This window comes from Leptonychotes weddellii, chromosome 9, assembly GCF_054177405.1.
Source record: "Leptonychotes weddellii isolate Sample4059 chromosome 9, ASM5417740v2, whole genome shotgun sequence".
Taxonomy (NCBI): domain Eukaryota; kingdom Metazoa; phylum Chordata; class Mammalia; order Carnivora; family Phocidae; genus Leptonychotes; species Leptonychotes weddellii.
The window spans coordinates 64,960,809-64,978,833 of NC_138377.1; the positions used below are offsets into that span (position 1 = coordinate 64,960,809).

General features: G+C 45.5%; 2 protein-coding genes, 1 long non-coding RNA gene and 1 other non-coding gene across 11 annotated transcripts in view; 2 read left to right on the forward strand and 2 right to left on the reverse strand.

Annotated features, from left to right (window-relative positions):
• Positions 1 to 8: 8 nt before the first annotated feature.
• On the reverse strand, positions 9 to 5,225 carry LOC145723470 (uncharacterized). 4 transcript variants are annotated; one of them, XR_014148553.1, is made up of 5 exons: positions 4,920 to 5,133; positions 2,952 to 3,012; positions 2,749 to 2,849; positions 2,294 to 2,579; positions 9 to 2,174 (listed from the first exon to the last, which is right to left on the reverse strand). It is a non-coding gene; the product is annotated as an uncharacterized LOC145723470 (long non-coding RNA). The 4 variants fall into 4 exon arrangements; XR_014148555.1 differs by having other exon boundaries at positions 9 to 2,579; positions 4,877 to 5,225; XR_014148554.1 differs by having other exon boundaries at positions 9 to 2,579; positions 4,941 to 5,141.
• TRNAR-ACG (transfer RNA arginine (anticodon ACG)) lies at positions 4,920 to 4,992 on the reverse strand. The gene has a single exon. It is a non-coding gene; the product is annotated as a tRNA-Arg (tRNA).
• Positions 5,226 to 5,302: 77 nt separating the features above from the next.
• PRMT5 (protein arginine methyltransferase 5) lies at positions 5,303 to 14,248 on the forward strand. 3 transcript variants are annotated; one of them, XM_081830766.1, is made up of 17 exons: positions 5,303 to 5,457; positions 6,151 to 6,269; positions 6,585 to 6,670; positions 6,838 to 6,972; positions 7,356 to 7,468; positions 7,614 to 7,663; positions 8,734 to 8,897; positions 9,377 to 9,538; positions 9,713 to 9,790; positions 9,883 to 9,941; positions 10,029 to 10,151; positions 10,238 to 10,413; positions 11,313 to 11,422; positions 11,672 to 11,765; positions 11,948 to 12,064; positions 12,273 to 12,337; positions 13,695 to 14,248. In XM_081830766.1, the coding sequence occupies exons 1-17, from the start codon at positions 5,348 to 5,350 to the stop codon at positions 13,845 to 13,847; spliced, it is 1,914 nt and encodes a 637-aa protein (XP_081686892.1). In that variant the 5' UTR covers positions 5,303 to 5,347; the 3' UTR covers positions 13,848 to 14,248. The 3 variants fall into 3 exon arrangements, with proteins under 3 accessions (XP_081686892.1, XP_081686893.1, XP_081686895.1); XM_081830767.1 differs by having other exon boundaries at positions 5,407 to 5,543; XM_081830769.1 differs by lacking the exon at positions 5,303 to 5,457 and adding an exon at positions 5,586 to 5,730.
• A 1,219-nt stretch (positions 14,249 to 15,467) lies between these two features.
• Positions 15,468 to 18,025, forward strand: part of RBM23 (RNA binding motif protein 23) — an 11,747-nt gene continuing 9,189 nt past the window's right edge. Inside the window, exon 1 of one of the 3 annotated variants that reach the window (XM_081830776.1) lies at positions 15,468 to 15,689. The gene's annotated coding sequence lies outside the window, so the exon portion shown is untranslated. The remainder of the gene's footprint in view (positions 15,690 to 18,025) is intronic. The other 2 variants (XM_081830775.1, XM_031017263.2) reach the window with 2 other exon arrangements.

Consider the following 18,025-nt stretch of genomic DNA (forward strand, 5'->3'; position numbering starts at 1 on the left):
TTTTTTTAAAGATTTTATTTATTTTTATTTGAGAGAGAGAGAATGAGAGAGAGGGAGTACATGAGAGGGGGGAGGGTCAGAGGGAGAAGCAGACTCCCCACTGAGCAGGGAGCCCGATGCGGGACTCGATCCCGGGACTCCAGGATCATGACCTGAGCCGAAGGCAGTCGCTTAACCAACTGAGCCACCCAGGCGCCCCAGATGATTTTATTATTACAAATTAAATCATATATTTAATCACAAACATGTATACACATATAACTGGTCTGTTTCTGGGCCACTGGTTTAGCTCTTTTATTCTATCCTTATACCAACTGAACGTTTTAGCCCTTTATTTATATACTGCTTATTTCATAAAAGGTTTAAGGTAAAGGGCTTAAAATATAGAGTCAGTTCCTTCTCCTTTCTCCTCTTTTTTTGAATTTTCTTTACTTTTCTTGTCTGATTTTTATTGCAGATGAACAGTAGAATCATTTTATCAAGTACCAAAGATTCCATTAGAGCTGTGATTGAATGTTGTAAAAGCGAGAAATTAATTTGGTAAGAATTGACATCTTTATAACATTCCTTTTTTTTTTTTTTTTAAAGAACACGGCTTGTCTCTCCATTTTCTTCATTGTATTTCTCAGCAAAACTCTGTAATTTTCTTTATATAGGTTCCTCACATTTTGCAGGAAGGTGGCCAGCTAAGCATTTTATAGCAGCATTATTGTTACCATTGTGAATGAGAAAAAACTAATCACAGTACCAAAGGCTTATTGTGTGCAGGGTAGGTTCTCAATGTTTTACTATTTTTAACTAATTTAAACTTAACTAATCCTCCTAACAGCTTTATGAGATAAGAACTATCATTTACATTCTCATTTTATGGAGAAGGAAACTGAGGCCAGAGAGATTATGTTCATGTAGTTAGTAAGTGGATGAACAGAGCTTTCACCATCTGGCTCCACAGTCCATGATCTTAACTATCATGTTATTGGGATATTTTTATTAATTATGTCTTCTGACTGGTTATTCTCAGTGTTTAAAAGGCTACAGATTTATATTGTATTTGTCATGTATCAAGTACTTTTCTAAATTCTATTATTAATTCTCATCATTTTAACATTGATTCTCATGGATTCTCTATGTATACAATCATATCATCTACAAACTGATAAATTTGTCTCTCTCTTTCCAAAAGTTATAACACCCTTTTAAAATTTCCAGCCTATTGTATTTGATTTTTCAGACTAATACTAAATAACACAGTGATGAGACTAGACATTCTTGTTTTTACACAAATTGTTGACTTCATATATATACATGTGTTTATATATGAAGAATATTAAGACTATTAGGAGTGTTTATAGCAAATGGAATTGACTTGCCACGTTCTCTTTGGTGACTATTAAAATGATCAGATGTTTTTCTTGTTTGGTTTATTTTTGACCTTTTATATAAATAAATTTCCTAATACCTAATCTTGTCTTAAGTCCCAAGATTAAGCCCTAGTTGGTTTTTATGTAATTATTATATTAATATACTGCTGTCTTTTATATGTTAATCTTGAATATTTTAGGATTTTTACATTTATATTCATAAGTGAGATTGGTCTACAGGGTTTTTTGGTGGGGGGCTTCTGCTGACAGTTTTTGATATTCGGTATATTCTGGCTTCGTAAACAAATTGGGTAGTTTTCCATCTTTTTCTGTGTTCCAGAACAATTTCTACTTTCTATTCATTTTGACAGATAAACACTGTATAATAGAGCTGACAAGGAAGAGAATGCAAATCGGCACAGATTATTTTGCCTCAGTAACTCTGCCACTTTGGTAGCTGCGGGACAGCCTTGATTGCACAGAAGCAATTTGGAGCAGTAGGAGGGTCAAACGGGCCTTTATTTTGGTGTGGAAGTCTAGCTGGCTGGGCAGGCACAGAGGTGAGTGAAGGGGCGCTGGGGAGGGAGGCAAGTGCTGAGGGAGAAGTGGAGGACCAGAGATGAAGGGAGTGTTTACAATGGGCTGGAGGTGTTTAAACAAGGTCACAAAAACAGGATCAGGTAAAAGAACTGGGCCTGGAGGTGAGGAATGTGAGGGGAGGGGGGTTGAGGGGCAAGGGGAGAATTATCTGCGAGAGGATACTCTTTCCTTTCCAGAAAAGTTTCCAAGGTTCTGCCTGTTGGTCACTGGTTCCTGTTGAAGAAAGTCCCATTATTTGTCACCCAGGGTATTTGACCCTCTGTCCTACCATCTCCCTACCTTTTCATCTCAGCCAAGGCTTGCATCCAGTAGGCCTTCCATCAGCAACTTACATGCTTCTGAGCACGAGTTCACCATGGAGGGCAGAGCAGAGGGAGGCCAATCAGAAGACAGACTTCCCCAATTCTGACTTTATCCTTAGGGCCAAGTCCTTTACAAGGTGCTCTATTTCTTTTTCACTCCTTCGCTTCTGCTTCTCTCCAGCTCATATAGGCAGCCCCACAGTACCTGCTGTTTTTAGAAGTCACAGGAAAGTGCTGTCGGAAAGGCGGGGAGCATGGTGGTACAGAATTACTGGGAACTGTTCAGCATCATGCTTGCTGTAGAGCTGAGGCCATTCTGAATGACAAAACAAAGGCATCACAGACAAATGAAATTCAGCCATGTGAAGTTATTTTAAGGTCAGCCAGAAATTCCAGGCTCTTTTTGCACAAGTTCTTTTGAAAATTACTTTAACCGATGGCAAAACTGACATTACTTTTCACAGATATTCCTCTCTCCCTCTTACCCATGGATGGGTTAGTTAACAACCAACAGAGCAGCCACCAGCTTAACATCAGGAGGAAGACGCCAGGAGCACAGATGGTCCACAGCCCAGATAATTAGCTTCTGAAGAAGAAACAACATCTAGTAAGTCTTCTCCGAATGGAGAGTTTGGTTGGGCACAGCTGGGGCAGAGAACAAGCTGGCCTCCTCAAAATTCTTTTTTACTTCTTAAAATGTCGGCGGAGCATTCACCCACTTCCTGTGGACAACCATCTACTCATAAGACCTGCAGGGAAGAATTCCAAATAAATATTGTTGACACTCCACCCTAAAGGAGGGTAAGCATAACTCCCTACTCCTTAAGTGTGGGATGCACATGGTTGAGCACAGGATGGAAGGGCGTGGGGAGAGTATAATTTTACAATGGAGGAACCTGATAAACACTGCTTTTGCCAGGTGATAAAGGTCAACATCAACAGTCATAAATTGTGTTGATAGTATGTACTATTGATATGATAGTATGAAAATGACACTTTGTGATCTTCCTCCCCAAACCCATAATCCCAGTCTAATCATGAGAAAACAATCAGACAAATTCCAGTAGTGGGGCATCCTATAGTATGCCTGACCATTTGTTCTCAAAACTATCAAGGCCACGAAAAACGAGGAACAACTGAGAAACCTGACACAGTCCAGAGGAGCCTAGGAGACATAACAACTATACGTAATATGGTATCGTGGATAGGATTTTGGAACAGAAAGAGGATATTAGGTAAACACTAAGGAAATCTGAATAAACTATGGACTTTAGTTAATAATAATGTATCAGCATTGGTTCATGAAGTGTAATAACATTACATTAACCATACATGTTAAGATGTTAATAACAGAGAAACCTGTGGGGAGCTATATGGGAACTCGCTGTACTATCTGTGCAAATTTTCTGTAAATCTAAAGCTGTTTTAAGAAATAAAGCCTAGGGATGCCTAGGTGTCTCAGTCGGTTGAGTGTCTGCCTTTGGCTCCGGTCATGATCCTGAAGTCCTGGGATGGAGTCCGCATCCGGCTCTTTGCTAAGTGGGGAGCCTGCTTCTCCCCGACTGACAGTCCCCCTGCTTGTACTCTCTCTCTCTGACAAATGAATAAAATAAAATCTTAAAAAAAAAAAAGCCTAGTAGTAGTTGTTGTTGGTAGTAGCTGTAGTAGTAATATCTGCAAGAATCAAATGAAGACTAAGATGGGACAAAAGCACTTCCAACCCCTTTAGGCTTCATAGGCATTTCCTTAAGTTGTTTGGCTTTTGGACTTTCATCCTTCTGGAGCACTTACATTGCACCCAGGGTTCTTTAGAGCTTATCCTATCCACACACTTACCATGTTTCCAAGGACTTTGTCCCCGACGGGCCAGGATAATCTCATTCAGTCTCGTGGCTTCTGTCACTACCTCTCTTCTGGCCATTTCCAAATCTGGTCTGGCTCACCTCACTGTTCATCCAACTCTCTATTACACAGCGCCCCCTAGGCGTCCAATTAATTCAGCATTTCCAAACCCGAACTCTCTTTTCCCTAAACCCACTTCCTTCTTGTTTTACTCACAGAGAGGCCAGAACCCAGACTCCTCTTTCTTACGGCTCCCTGCCAGGCAGTCCCTAAGTTCTGTCAACGCTTCCTTCTTTGGGCCTTTTGTACTGTGTTCTCCTTTCTATCTTGAAGGCTCTCTGCCTTCAAGTATTCCCTTTCTCTTCCCTGTGTCTTTCCTTGCTTCATTCCTCTCCTTCCGTTCCGTCCCTCTAACAAGAATGAAGATATTTTCCCAGGCCTCCGCCAGGCAGTTCATCACTCCTCTCTGCTGTAATGCCTCACTATGAATGAATGTGTGTGTATGTGTTTATTTACCTTTTGTGTTTGAGATACAGCATCATGAGGAATTAGTGGCTGAGTTGACACAAACTATTTGTAAATATACTAAGGCCCATACAAAGCCCATTTTAAGAGCACCAGCCACTCTGAATTAGTTAACGGAAAAAGCTGCCATAAGAAGGCCGCAGAACTCAATGAAATTAAGACCTGAAAAATGAAGGCGTGAAAAGATAACAAGGAAACTTCCAAAAGTGTAAGGAAAGGAAGGGAGACTTAAAAGATGCTGTTTACGACCATATAACCATGGGATGTAATAAAGAAACTCCAGTCCCACCGAGCCAGCCAGGAGTCGAACCTGGAATCTTCTGATCCGTAGTCAGACGCGTTATCCATTGCGCCACTGGCCCTGAGACAACTACACTCTTCTCAGTGATGATACTTCAAGCTTATACTGCGGGGTTTCATGGGACGTGTAGTCCCTTAACGGAGGTCTATGAGTGCACGAAGCATTATGGGAGATTGAAGTTCGTCGAGAACCAGCCCCTGAGATTGGTGGATCTTCCGGAGCCACGTCGTACGTCACTATGCAGCCCGCGGATTGGCGGGAAGAGCCACTCCCCACCCCTCAGTCTCCTGCTGTGAAGCCGTGGAAGACGCTCTGGTTGTTAGGGCGACTCATCCCGCCTTCCGGGGGCTTTTTTCTGGTTTTGTGATTGGCTGCTAATATCAAGGAATCCCGGCGTGGACAGCGCGAGGGAAAAGATGGCGGCGATGGCGGTCGGAGGTGCCGGTGGGAGCCGCGTGTCCAGCGGGAGGGACCTGAACTGCGTCCCCGAAATAGCTGACACTTTGGGGGCTGTGGCCAAGCAGGGGTGAGGGCCCAGACCTCCGCAAGCGGAATGCGGGCTCCGAACTCGGGGACGAAGAGGGACAGACTAGTCATCCCCGAGAGGCAGGGGTGAGGGGGTCGGAGTGGGTAAGATTAGGGCGGGAGAAACCATTACTCCTTGGGGGAGGATGGAGAAGCCTTAGGCCCTGGAGCGTGAAAAAAAACAAAAAACAAAACAAAACAAAAGAAAACCCAAACAAACAAAAACTTGCTGGGGCGTATGGTCGCTGAGCCCCAAAGTCACGGGAGTTGTCAGGTAAACTCAAAAAGGACTAGAGACCTCTAAGGCCCCGGAGAGCGGGATTATAGTCTGAGAGTGGGGGGGAATGTTAGAGGGTTAGGGAGAGAAGAGATAAACCTTGAGGGGGAAGGCATGGGCGGTACTGGGGCAAATCTGGATGTAACAATCTTGGAAAACCGGTGACAGCAGAGTAGAAAATCCACTTGGCGTGGGTTTTTATCTTTTCTCCTTTTCCATGCCTGTGTTTTGGGGAGAAACAGGCACAGTACAGCGGAAGTGATAGGCCCCAAGGTGGGCTGAACTCAGCAGTCCAGTCGGGTGACTGATGGCAGCTGAAAGGGTTGTGCAGATTTGAGATAGCCTAATCCAGTTGCTTGGATCTTTAGGCACTGCTGCTCTCTTTACATGACGATTCTGGGTCTGTCGCGGTTGTAGGTTTGATTTCCTCTGCATGCCTGTCTTCCACCCGCGTTTCAAGAGGGAGTTCACTCAGGAACCTGCTAAGAATCGGCCTGGCCCCCAGACACGATCAGACCTACTGCTGTCAGGAAGGGGTAGGGACCATCCCATATGCCCCTTAATTATTAGAGGCAGTAACAACTTCTGCTCTAACAGTGCCCTCATTCTCCTCCTTTCCTGACTTGGATATATTGGTTAGTCCTGGGACATAGATAACTCTTCTTGTTTTCTTCTTGCTTACCTGCTAAAAAAGCCTTAGCCTGTTTTGCATCAGGCTATCCCACATCTGTGATAGAAAAAGTCTTTGTCGCTCATCTCTACTCTCTATTCCCTGTTAAGAACTAGAAATTGAACAAGTAAAGTGCTGAACCTCATTTAGTCTTTGTCTTTCTTGGATGGGGGGAGTGCAGACTGGAATACGCTAATTGTGGGAAAGCTATCTCCATGGATTCGTCCAGACTCAAAAGTGGAGAAGATCCGCAGGAACTCCGAGGCGGTAAGACACTTTGACCTCTCCACTGGATCTTTCTAGAAATCAGGTCCGTAACCCGGCTGGGTGCAGAGAGCAGTTTTTCCTCCCATAACTTAGTAAGTCTAATATAATACAACGAAAGCTATTTGGGTTGCTAGCTCTTAACCTTTTCCTCTTGATCTCCATTCCAGGCCATGTTACAGGAGCTGAATTTTGGGGCATATTTGGGTCTTCCAGCTTTCCTGCTGCCCCTAAATCAGGAAGATAACACAAACTTGGCCAGGGTTTTGACCAACCACATCCACACTGGCCACCACTCATCCATGGTATGGCCGAGGGCCTCATTTTCTGCTGCTTATTGGTAGTCAGGCTGTGCTAGGTACCTTCTTGTTCCTAGCCATTCAGTAAAGGGTGCATTTGGCAGAACTGAAGTGTCAGTACTGCCTACCACCATCTAAAAGTAGTAAGCAGAGGGGTAGAAAACATACAGAATGTACAATTATTTCTAGAAACTTACAGTTGCAATAATGAACAGGGGAGATATTTACATAAGGATATATACAAGATATGAGTACGTGTAGGTATAATCACAAGTTGGGAAAAAACATAAAAGGATTAACTTGAGATCTGGATCAAGATAATTGAAGGAAGCTTTTGGACCCAGTGAGTTCAAAATAGACTTCTAAGTAGGGTACTTGTTCATGTGCAGTTCTGGATGCGGGTACCCTTGGTGGCTCCAGAGGACCTTAGAGATGATATCATTGAGAATGCACCAAGTACACACACAGAGGAGTATAGTGGAGAGGAGAAGACATGGATGTGGTATGTCTCCTTTTGCTGCTGTACCAGGGCAAAGGGTAGGGGGAGGGGAAGTACAGGGTGGATCCTGTAGGGTGGTCTCCTCCCCCTATGGTGATTGGTGGGCCGTATATATTGACTGTATTTTGCTGTATTTGACCCTGGACAGGTGGCACAACTTCCGGACCTTGTGTGACTATAGCAAGAGGATTGCGGTGGGTAAGTCCACAAGGGTCCTGGGATAGGTGTCCTTTCTCAGACCTCCTGTGAATAAGAATCAGGAGTTACAGAGATGCCAAGTGAAGTGTGTGCATTTTTGATAACTGTGTACTTCTGGCGACTTTACAGTTTAAAATACTACTTTTTATCAATTTTTATAAAAATGCAGAATTTTGTTTTGCTTTTTTTTAAAGATGTTGTTAGCACACAGAACACTTCATTATTGTTTTAGGGGAAGGGGACATGTCACTAATAGAGTATCTCCGAAGCTAGATTAATACTGGGGGGGGGCGGGGGGGGATACTTTTCCCTTCTAGTTTTGAGAAACTTCCTCTTGGTTCCCAGGACGAGGGATTCCTTGGTGTTGACACACATTAGCCACCTTGGCACAGATGCCTTGTGGTGTGGAAAAACTAAAATTCATTTTTTACATTTTCTTCTCCCTCTCTGCCTTCAACATAGACTTGACTCCCTTAAACCCAGGGACCTGTTGGAACCTGACCCCAAAGCATGGTTCCTAGTTTGTCAGGCAATATGGGCTTTGCAGTGTCACCATGGAGATGGCAGCCCTCAGAAGAGTTCCTTTTTTAGCTTGTGGATCTTCAGATTGAAAATTCTGCTATTTTCATTTGATTTCCTGAAAGTCAGGGTCAGCTTGTAAAAAGTTGTTAACATGCTAAATGTGAACTGTCAACACTCATTCTAAACTCCCTGTTCAGAGCATCACATAAAGACTTCATTGGGTTTTATAGTAAGCTCTCTGATTTTGGTAGTCCACTGAGGAAGGGAGTTTGAAAGTAGTTGTATACTGTTGAGGATTGTCTGCCCACGTCCTGCCTGAAATACCATGATTGTTTATGAAAAGTATCTTTAGTGAAGCTGGATACAATTAAAAAAAAAAAAGAAAAAGAATCAGGAGTTTCATGTATACTTGGCTGCTGGGCAGTTTTGCTACTCTCTGTATGCCTCAGTGGGCCTTGCTCTTAGGGAGTAAACAGATGTTGCACAAAAAAGCACAAAGGAAAGCCATCTTGCCTAGCAGTAGGTAACTGGTCTTTATCTTTTCGTAGCTCTTGAAATTGGGGCTGACCTCCCATCTAATCATGTCATTGATCGTTGGCTTGGGGAGCCCATCAAAGCAGCCATTCTCCCCACCAGCATTTTCCTGACCAATAAGAAGGGATTTCCTGTTCTTTCTAAGATGCACCAGAGGCTGATCTTCCGGCTCCTCAAGGTGGGTGGTAGAAGGGTTTCAAAGGTACTCCAGCTAATCCTCTTGCCTTACTCACATGTGTGTGATGCTTTTTTTTCTGTGGGGCTTTCTTTTCCTCTCTGGTTTCTGGAGAGCAATTTCAGCATAGTTGGAGGTCTTGAGAACAAAGACGCAAATGGCAGTAAGAGTCCCAGAAACACTTTAAAAGGAACCAGATCTCATGAGAACTTTACAGAAGGTTTCATTTAAGATGTTATAGCATGGATCCATGGGGCTATTTGAGCCAGGATGATGCTTATATGACATAGGAGGGACATAGGAGGGCTTTATGAGTTTATTGAAGCCTCATGCTGTTCTCTTGATACCTGGAGGGATTTGTTGAACTAGAAAACTGCTGGTCCAGGTCTTATTTTACGCTAGGGTTCTTTGGCCATAAACCATAACAGTATCCCAGAATCTTGGTTCGAGGACTGCGTCTGATGGTCTGACCTCTCTCACAGTTGGAAGTACAGTTCATCATCACAGGCACCAATCACCACTCAGAGAAGGAGTTCTGCTCTTATCTCCAGTACCTGGAATACTTGAGTCAGAACCGCCCTCCACCCAATGCCTACGAACTCTTTGCCAAGGGCTATGAAGACTATCTGCAGTCCCCACTCCAGGTGGGTCTGGAGTATGCTGAGAGGAGGGAGCTTGGGGGGGAAATGTCTCTGGCAGTAGCTGCCCTAAAATCCTACCAAAGCTCAGGAGGCAGTGGGAAAGTTTTTGGTATTCTGGTACATTGACCCTGCCAGAAACTGGCTGCCTAACTTTGCCTTTTTCCTCTCGTTCATTAGCCACTGATGGACAATCTGGAATCTCAGACATATGAAGTGTTTGAAAAGGACCCCATCAAATACTCTCAGTATCAGCAGGTATAGGGTGGGTCCGGGTCAAGTATAGGGCCGGGATGACCTGGGTGAAGATGGGATTGTAGCCACGAGTTCTTCTCTCCCTCCTTCTCCAGGCCATCTATAAATGTCTGTTAGATCGAGTGCCAGATGAAGAGAAGGATACCAATGTGCAGTGAGTGCTCTTCCCCATAATCCCAGAGATTTGCATAGTTACTTCTTTATCTGCCGAGTCAGCTGACACTTCCCCTTTCTTTCTCAGGGTGCTAATGGTGCTGGGAGCAGGCCGGGGTCCCCTGGTGAACGCTTCCCTGCGGGCAGCCAAGCAGGCTGACCGGCGGATAAAGCTGTACGCTGTGGAGAAGAACCCAAATGCCGTGGTGACGTGAGCAGCAACATCCTTGCTGGAAAGTTTGTCTCCAGTGCCAGTTTTTCTTATCAGTGTCCTCACTTACATTATCTTTATCTTAGGTTAGAGAACTGGCAGTTTGAAGAATGGGGAAGCCAGGTGACGGTAGTCTCATCGGACATGCGGGAATGGGTGGCTCCAGAGAAAGCAGACATCATCGTCAGTGAGCTTCTAGGCTCCTTCGCTGACAATGAACTGTCACCTGAGTGCCTGGATGGAGCCCAACACTTCCTAAAAGGTGCCTCCAGGCTGGCATGTACTGAGTAAGGGGAATGGATTATCAGCTAGGAAGGCTGTGGCAGGTTGTGGGGGCTGGGGTGGGGGTGGGGGATAGGGCAGTAGCAGCGGAGAAGGTTGCAAGGTTTAGGGGAAGGTGGGTTGGATTTGGGTCAGTGCCCTTAGCAAATGAAGTAATCTTTCTGAACCTCAGCATTCCCATCTGTAAAATGACAGGAGTGGACTAGAGCAGAGTTTCTCAGTCTGAGGTCTGTGGATTCCCTGCACTGACATGATATGTACCTTGGGCTTAGCTTTCATCCAGATCTCAAAGGGCTTTTATGACCCCACAGAAGACTACTAGATTAGAATATCTTAGGTTCTTTCCAGTTTTTTTTTTTTTAAAAGATTTTATTTATTCATTTGAGACACATAGATAGAGTGAGAGAGAGAGCATGAGCAGGGAGAGAGGCAGAGGGAGAGGGAGAAGCAGGCTCCCTGCTGAGCCAGGAGCCCGATGTGGGGCTTGATCCCAGGACCCTGGGATCATGACCTGAGCCGAAGGCAGACGCTTAACCATCTGAGCCACCCAGGCGCCCCTGGTTCTTTCCAGTAGAAGTAGAATCTCCTATGACAGGAGTTGGGAGTAGGTTGGCCTGGGAATGTGACAATATGGAGCAGCCTGGGTCTGTTTTTTGGGATTTTTTGTTTTGTTTTGTTATAATTTTTATTTTAAGTAGGCCTCATGCCCAACACGGGGCTTGAACTCACAACCCTGAGATCAAGAGTTGCACGCTCCACCAACTGAGCCAGCCAGGTGCCCCTGCCTGGTCTGTTTTGATGTGGGAAGTTTGAACCTTCAGTTAGTCAGACACACCATTTCATCCCTTGGGAACTTTTATGACCCTCCCTGCTCTGCAGATGACGGTGTGAGCATCCCTGGGGAGTACACCTCCTTTCTGGCTCCCATCTCCTCCTCCAAGCTGTACAATGAGGTCCGAGCCTGTCGGGAAAAGGACCGAGACCCTGAGGTAAAAAGCCACCCTCTTCTGGAGAGCTCTATTCTCTTTAGTCCTCTTTTTTTTTTTTTCTATATTAGCATCAACTGTTTTCTTCTACTTGAGAAGATGAAGAGGTGAAGGAGATGGGAATGTGGGAAAGTGGTTGAATTGAAAATGTTTTTATCCTTTTCTGTGTCCTGGAGGCTCAGGCTTCCTTCCCTGGGAGAGTGGATATGTCTTGCCTATCTGCTCCAGCTCTTGCTTGGTCTCTTGGGACAGGCCCAGTTTGAGATGCCTTACGTGGTGCGGCTACACAACTTCCACCAGCTATCTGCGCCCCAGCCCTGTTTCACCTTCAGCCATCCCAATAGAGGTGGGTTCCTGTGTGGCTGTCCTCTGATTGGATGGGTGAGAGCTTACCTTCTGGATTCTTTTGCTCTCCTGGGTAGGGTAGGGTAGCTGTCTCTAGGCTTCCCTTCTTAGTTCTTGCTCTTGCTTTCCCAAGTTTTCTGGAGCTTCTGGTCCCTTATCATCCACACATCTCTTCCCTAACAGATCCTCTGATTGACAACAACCGCTACTGTACCTTGGAGTTTCCTGTGGAGGTGAACACAGTGCTACATGGCTTTGCAGGCTACTTTGAGACTGTGCTTTATCAGGACATCACCCTGAGTGAGTGTCTGGGGCAGTGGATGGCAGGGTTAGGGTATATTATCTGGGCAGCTTATGTACATGTTTCACTTAGAGTCACAGGGAGCCCAGGAATCAGTGAATGTGGGTCTTTGATTACTTATTCCTCTTCACAGAAGACACTCCCCTCAGCCCAGGCAAAAAGTAGAGTCACAGAGACCTCAATTTTTCATTATTTTTTTTCACACAGGTATCCGTCCAGAGACTCACTCTCCTGGGATGTTCTCATGGTTTCCCATCCTCTTCCCCATTAAGGTAGGAATCACCTTTAACACTCAGTGGGTTAAGGAGTGACTTTTGCCATTGGTGTTCTGCCCCTTCCCTCCTGTCAGGATGATGTCTGACTGTGACCCACGTTCTAGTGCTCCCACATGCTCTTGGAGCCCTGTTGTAGGTGTTGAGATGTCTTCAGTGCCCTTCTACTTGGCTTCCCCACAGCTCCTGTCTACTCTTCTGTCCAGTCTCTACCTTAGCTAGAGGCATCTTTTTAAAACCCAAATCTGATCATATTTCTGTCCTGCTTAAAATCCTTCAACGACTTTGGGCTGCCTGGGTGGTGCAGTCAATTAAGTGTCTGACTCTCGCTCTCGGCTCAGGTTGTGATTTCAGGATCCTGTGGGCTCCGCGTTAAGCATGGAGTCTGCCTGGGATTCTCTCTCTCTCTCTCCCTGCCCCTCCCACTTTTGCACACGCGCTCTCTTTCTCTCAAATAAATACATCTTCAAAAGCAAAACAAAACAAAAAAACAACCCTTCAATGACCTCCTACTGCCCTCAGGATAAAGATTTAACATTGTAAGACTTGGTGTGATCTAGTTTTAGTGTGTCTTTTCAGCTACTGTCCCCTTGATTACATTGCCATCAGCCCTATGGATCTTCTTTTTTTTTAAATTGAAATATAATTAACAGTGTTGTATTAGTTTCAGGTGTAGAACATAATGATTCAACAAATCTGTACATTACTCAGTGCTCATCATGATTCTAATACCTTGTCTTCTTTCCTGCTTCAGGCTTTCACACCTTTCTCCTTTGTCTGGAAAGTTCTTTGTTCATCTCTTCACCCAGTTAACTTATCTTCCAGGTCCCCTTAAACATTCCTCTTGTCCGATAACTTTCCCTGACCACCGGGACTAGGTGTGCACTTCCTCTCATAGGTGCTCTTGTAGTGCATGTTCTCTGCATGTTCACGGCACTCCTCACACTTTCAGTTATCTGTTCAATGTCTGATGGTTCAGTTCTGATTATTCATTCTAAAAGACTTCAGATTGGGGCGCCTGGGTGGCTCAGTCGTTAAGCGTCTGCCTTTGGCTCAGGTCATGATCCCAGGGTTCTGGGATCGAGCCCCGCATCGGGCTCCCTGCTCAGTGGGGAGCCTGCTTCTCCCTCTCCCACTCCCGCTGCTTCTGTTCCCTCTCTTGCTGTGTCTCTCTCTGTCAAATAAATAAAATCTTTAAAAAATAAAAACAAAAAAGAATAAAAAAACACTTCAAATAAACTTCATGAGGGTTGGAACATCACGTTTTATCCTCTTCTCTCCACGCTTAGCTCAGTAGTACAATGCCACATACAGTTCATCAGCTCTACCCTGAACCTCCCTGTCTTTCTTCTTGCAGCAGCCCATTACGGTACGTGAAGGCCAGACCATCTGTGTGCGTTTCTGGCGATGCAGCAATTCCAAGAAGGTGTGGTATGAGTGGGCTGTGACAGCACCAGTCTGTTCTGCTATTCACAACCCCACAGGCCGCTCATACACCATCGGCCTCTAGCCCTGCCCGCAAGTGTTCAGAGCCTTGGAAGCAGCTTCAAGTTCTGCTCCTGTGGCATAGAAAGTGCAGTACAGCTGTGGGCTGTGATTCCCCTTGCCCATCGGAGTGGAGCATTTCAGTCTGCTTTCCTGCCTTACATCAAGGTGGGCAAAGGATGAGAATTAATTGCAGGGCTCAAGCCACCAATCTGTGAAGACTTCAGGCCAGGGTGGGAGGAATTAGTGCTGGATCTGAAGCTACTCCAACAGGCACTCGGCCTCAAGCGCTCCCTGGAATAGCCCCGAGAACATGTGGATTGAACACATTTTCAGCCCTTTCCCTGCCCATCTCTGTTCCTGTTATGATGGTTTTGTGTGGGAGGAAATACAAATAAAGTGAAGTTACAGCCTTTTCCTGCTCCAGCCCTGCTGCCCCGTGCCTCTGCTTTCTCACACCTTACTTAAACCTAGGCGTATTCAATCTATGCCTTTATCCAAGACCCAAAGGGTCCTCACTTTGTTTCCTATTTAGGAAGCTTAATGGTCACTCTTGGACTCCTGGGTCTAGGTTTTCCCGACCAACTGCAAAAAGGTCTTGTCCATTAAGACCTGTGATTAGTCTTTTCTCTGGGGAGGAAAGATTGCCCCGATGGAGAAAGATGGGAGTAGTGAGTGGGGAAGCCAGCTTCCCTTCCACTTTCCTGACAGCTACCTCTTGGGAGGGAAACTGGAAGCCCTGCAGGCATCTCCAGCAAGAAGCCACCTGTTTTGTTTGAATAAAGTCACATGGTTAGGTTTTGAAGTCAGGAGTCCCAATTCTCCATTTTACAGAGGAGGAATTTGAAACTGACACAAAGTTATAATGTCAGTATTCAAATCAAGACTGGAACACAAATCCTCAGACTCTGTGGCTCTCCGGATGTTCTAACCAGCTATGTTTCTGGCAGCTAATACATTGGGCAATTAAAGTATGGGGATTCTGGAAGCCCTTGGAACGTGAGAGTGGACATCGGTTCCTGCTCTTTCTGGTTAGAGGGCTGAGTATTGCTGCACCCAAGGAGTCACCTGAGAAACCTCCAACTTTATTTTTACAATGGGAGGTGTGTGCCTGTGGGACCAGGCAATGACCATAAGCCAGACTGTGAAAGAAGACAAACGTGTGGCAAGACTTGTGTTTCCCGGGGCCCAAGCACTGAGGGCAGGAGGAGATAGTTGGGAGGGTTGTCAGCCCCCTCAGAATGGGATGTCCGGTCCAGCATCCTTCTGACGTGAAACACTTGCAGTTGCCCTCCCCGAGGCTGTCGCGGCTAAGCAGGACACGTGACCCTCTTAGGACATATAGAGAGTGGCAAAGAAGTCAATTGTACTTCCTCGTTGGCTCCGCCCGCGGCGCTGGCCTAGTCACCTGGAGCGGGGAGTGGGGCAGGAGAGTCCTCTCTGGTTCTTTGCCCGCGTTCACCGCCTTCCGCATGTCACCTAACCAATGAGAGGGCGATGGGCGGCCGCCTTAAGACGCTTCCACTCTCGGAGAGGTTAGCCAATCCATGGGAACTTGATGGTTGCTAAGAAACATTTGAGTTTGGCTCCACCCATGCTTAGGGTTTTGGCCAATGAAAATCTGTACTTTGGACTGTTGCCGCGAAACCAGTGATTAGTTCCACAGCCTGAATGTTTCGGCGCCTGCGCAGATTGGGGAAAGTTCTGGAAGACAGTGGAGCTGTCGCCATTTTGCGGGAAGACTTGCAGCTCCGGCTGCGGTGCTGCTTTTACTGCTGAGACTCTGGAAAATATCCGTGCTTCGCGTCCCCAATACACCCAAAGGAACGGCGGAAACCGGGACCCCCCCTGCGGGGACCCGGAACTGGTGAGAAACCCCGAAACCCGGTCCCCCCGCGACGTCACCTATGCGTGACGTTGCCGCACGGCGCCGCCCCGTGACGTCACAGGCAGAAAATGGCGTCAAGAGCAGAATCAGGCAAACTTAAGAAAGTATTTTTGTTTTCTTTGGTCTGGAAGTGTTCGCTCCCTCAGTGTAGCCCGCTGGCATGACTTTAGGGCTCGGCATCCTCGTGGCCGTATCTCTTAAAGATGAAGATGCTGTCTCAAGGATTCCAGTGACCGATCTCTTAACAGGTCCCTGCAGACCTGACGTTTAGGGTCGCCCGTACTGGGGCGGGGATGGGGGGAGCATCGACCCACCGCGGTTTGAGAGGGCTCGCAGGATGGGTTTTCAGCTCTTAGTACCACTCCTCCGAGAGAGGTTAGGGAACTGAGACACTGAGACTTACTTCTCAGTCTTCAGGCTCTGGAAGACTCCTGTTCATTGTGTTGGCCTCTGGGCTTTTCCCTGGTTCCTTCTTTTGACCACACGTTCCGTGGTGGTACAGGAGTATAGTGAGGCCACAGATGGGTGTTAGCATTGGGACACTGGCCCTTGCAGGGACGGTGCGAATTGGTTACTTAGAGGACCATTTTTTAAAGTGTAGCCTTGGCTTGTTACACAGCAGGAATGTATTTTACCTTTCTCATTGTTCCTGTTATTTATTTTTTCCTCGTTGTTCCTATTCTTAATAAGCTGCCTTCAGTTTGGAGGTGTTTGTACCCAGCTCTGTGACTGGACCCATCACTCCCTGGGACTCAGCATGTGGTGAATTTTGCCTGAACTGAGCTGACAGTGGTTCTTCACTCTCCTTTGTCCCTTCAGCAGTGAGGCCTAAGTGTTTGTTGGGGTCTTGACTATGCTATGACAAAGTCCAGACCCTTGCGTGGTTGTGGGCCCACCCCTAATGCAGTTTTTGGAGCAGGGATGGAAGAAGGCTCTGTAGTTTTTTAGTGCATGGGATTGATGGACTTTGACCCTTGATTTAGAACATGGGAAGAGTTTGAAAACTGCCAACTTGAAAATGCATAGGGTTTGGGACTTTACTGCTTCTAGGACATCTGAAAAGATACACCAAACCGAGTGAGATTTCAGGTTTCAAAATGTGCTCATGTTCTGTATGTCTGTGCTTAAATAGATTCGTTCATTTCTGAGTATCTGAGTGAAAACTTTACTCCATAGGTGGTGGCTCATTTGTCAACTTGAGTGAAAGTTTTTGTGCATGTATTAAGTTAATCCTATCCTGTACTCTAGCAGTCAACAAAGAGCAATTATTGAAATCAGAAGCATTTCATTCGGGGAGGAAAAAGCAGATTTTAAAAAATAAAGAGGAGTTGTATGACATTTAGAAGACTTGTATAGACTTGGCACTTGGCTGGCTCAGTTGGAGAGCATAGGACTCTTGACCTTGGGGTTGTGAGTTCTAGCAATATGTTGGATGTAGAGATTACTTAAATAAATAAATACTTTTAGAGAAAAAAAGAAGAACTTGCATAGACTTGGCAGGCAAAATGACTGGAAAGAACAGAAATTGTAGATTGAAACCTTTTATTTTTAAAAATCATTTTTCCACAATCAAATATTATAATAAGCTTGGTCCTGATATTTTGAAGTATATGCTGCTTCATATCTAGAAGCCACATAATAAGGTGTGACTAACGGGACTAATGCTTTTGATAAACTTTTCAGAATAGTAATTCCTTAGATGACTGTGTATTTAAAGTAGACATCTTGGGCGCCTGGGTGGCTCAGTTGGTTAAGCGACTGCCTTCGGCTCAGGTCATGATCCTGGAGTCACAGGATCGAGTCCCGCATCAGGCTCCCTGCTCGGCGGGGAGTCTGCTTCTCCCTCTGACCCTCCCCCCTCTCATGTACTCGCTCTCTCTCATTCTCTCTCTCTCAAATAAATAAATAAAATCTTTAAAAAATAAATAAATAAAATAAAGTAGACATCTTGGGGGGGCGGTGCCTCAGTGGCTCAGTGTCGATTAAGCAGCTGCCTTCGGCTCAGGTCATGATCCCTGGGTCCTGGGATGGGGCCTTGCAAGCGAGGAGCCTGCTTCTCCCTCTCCCTCTGTCTCCCAGCTTGTGCTCTCACTCTGTCAAATAAATTTAAAAAAAATCTTTTAAAAAATAAAAGTAGACATCTTGAGGCACCTAGCTGGCTCAGTCAGTAGAACATGGGACTCTTGATCTCGAGTTGTAAATTTGAGTACCACGTTGGAGGTAGAGATTATTTAAAAACAAAATCTTAAAAAAAACAAAAACTGGATATCTCGGTATGCTGTGTACTCTTTTTTTTTTTTTAAAGATTTTATTTA

Excerpts from the sequence above, each read along its gene's own strand:
- PRMT5 (XM_081830766.1), top strand. The coding sequence starts at position 5,348 with ATGGCGGCGATGGCGGTCGGAGGTGCCGGTGGGAGCCGCGTGTCCAGC. Across the intron at positions 6,671-6,837 it reads TCCGCAGGAACTCCGAGGCG|GCCATGTTACAGGAGCTGAA; the intron begins GTAAGACACTTT and ends TCTCCATTCCAG. Across the intron at positions 8,898-9,376 it reads TGATCTTCCGGCTCCTCAAG|TTGGAAGTACAGTTCATCAT; the intron begins GTGGGTGGTAGA and ends CCTCTCTCACAG.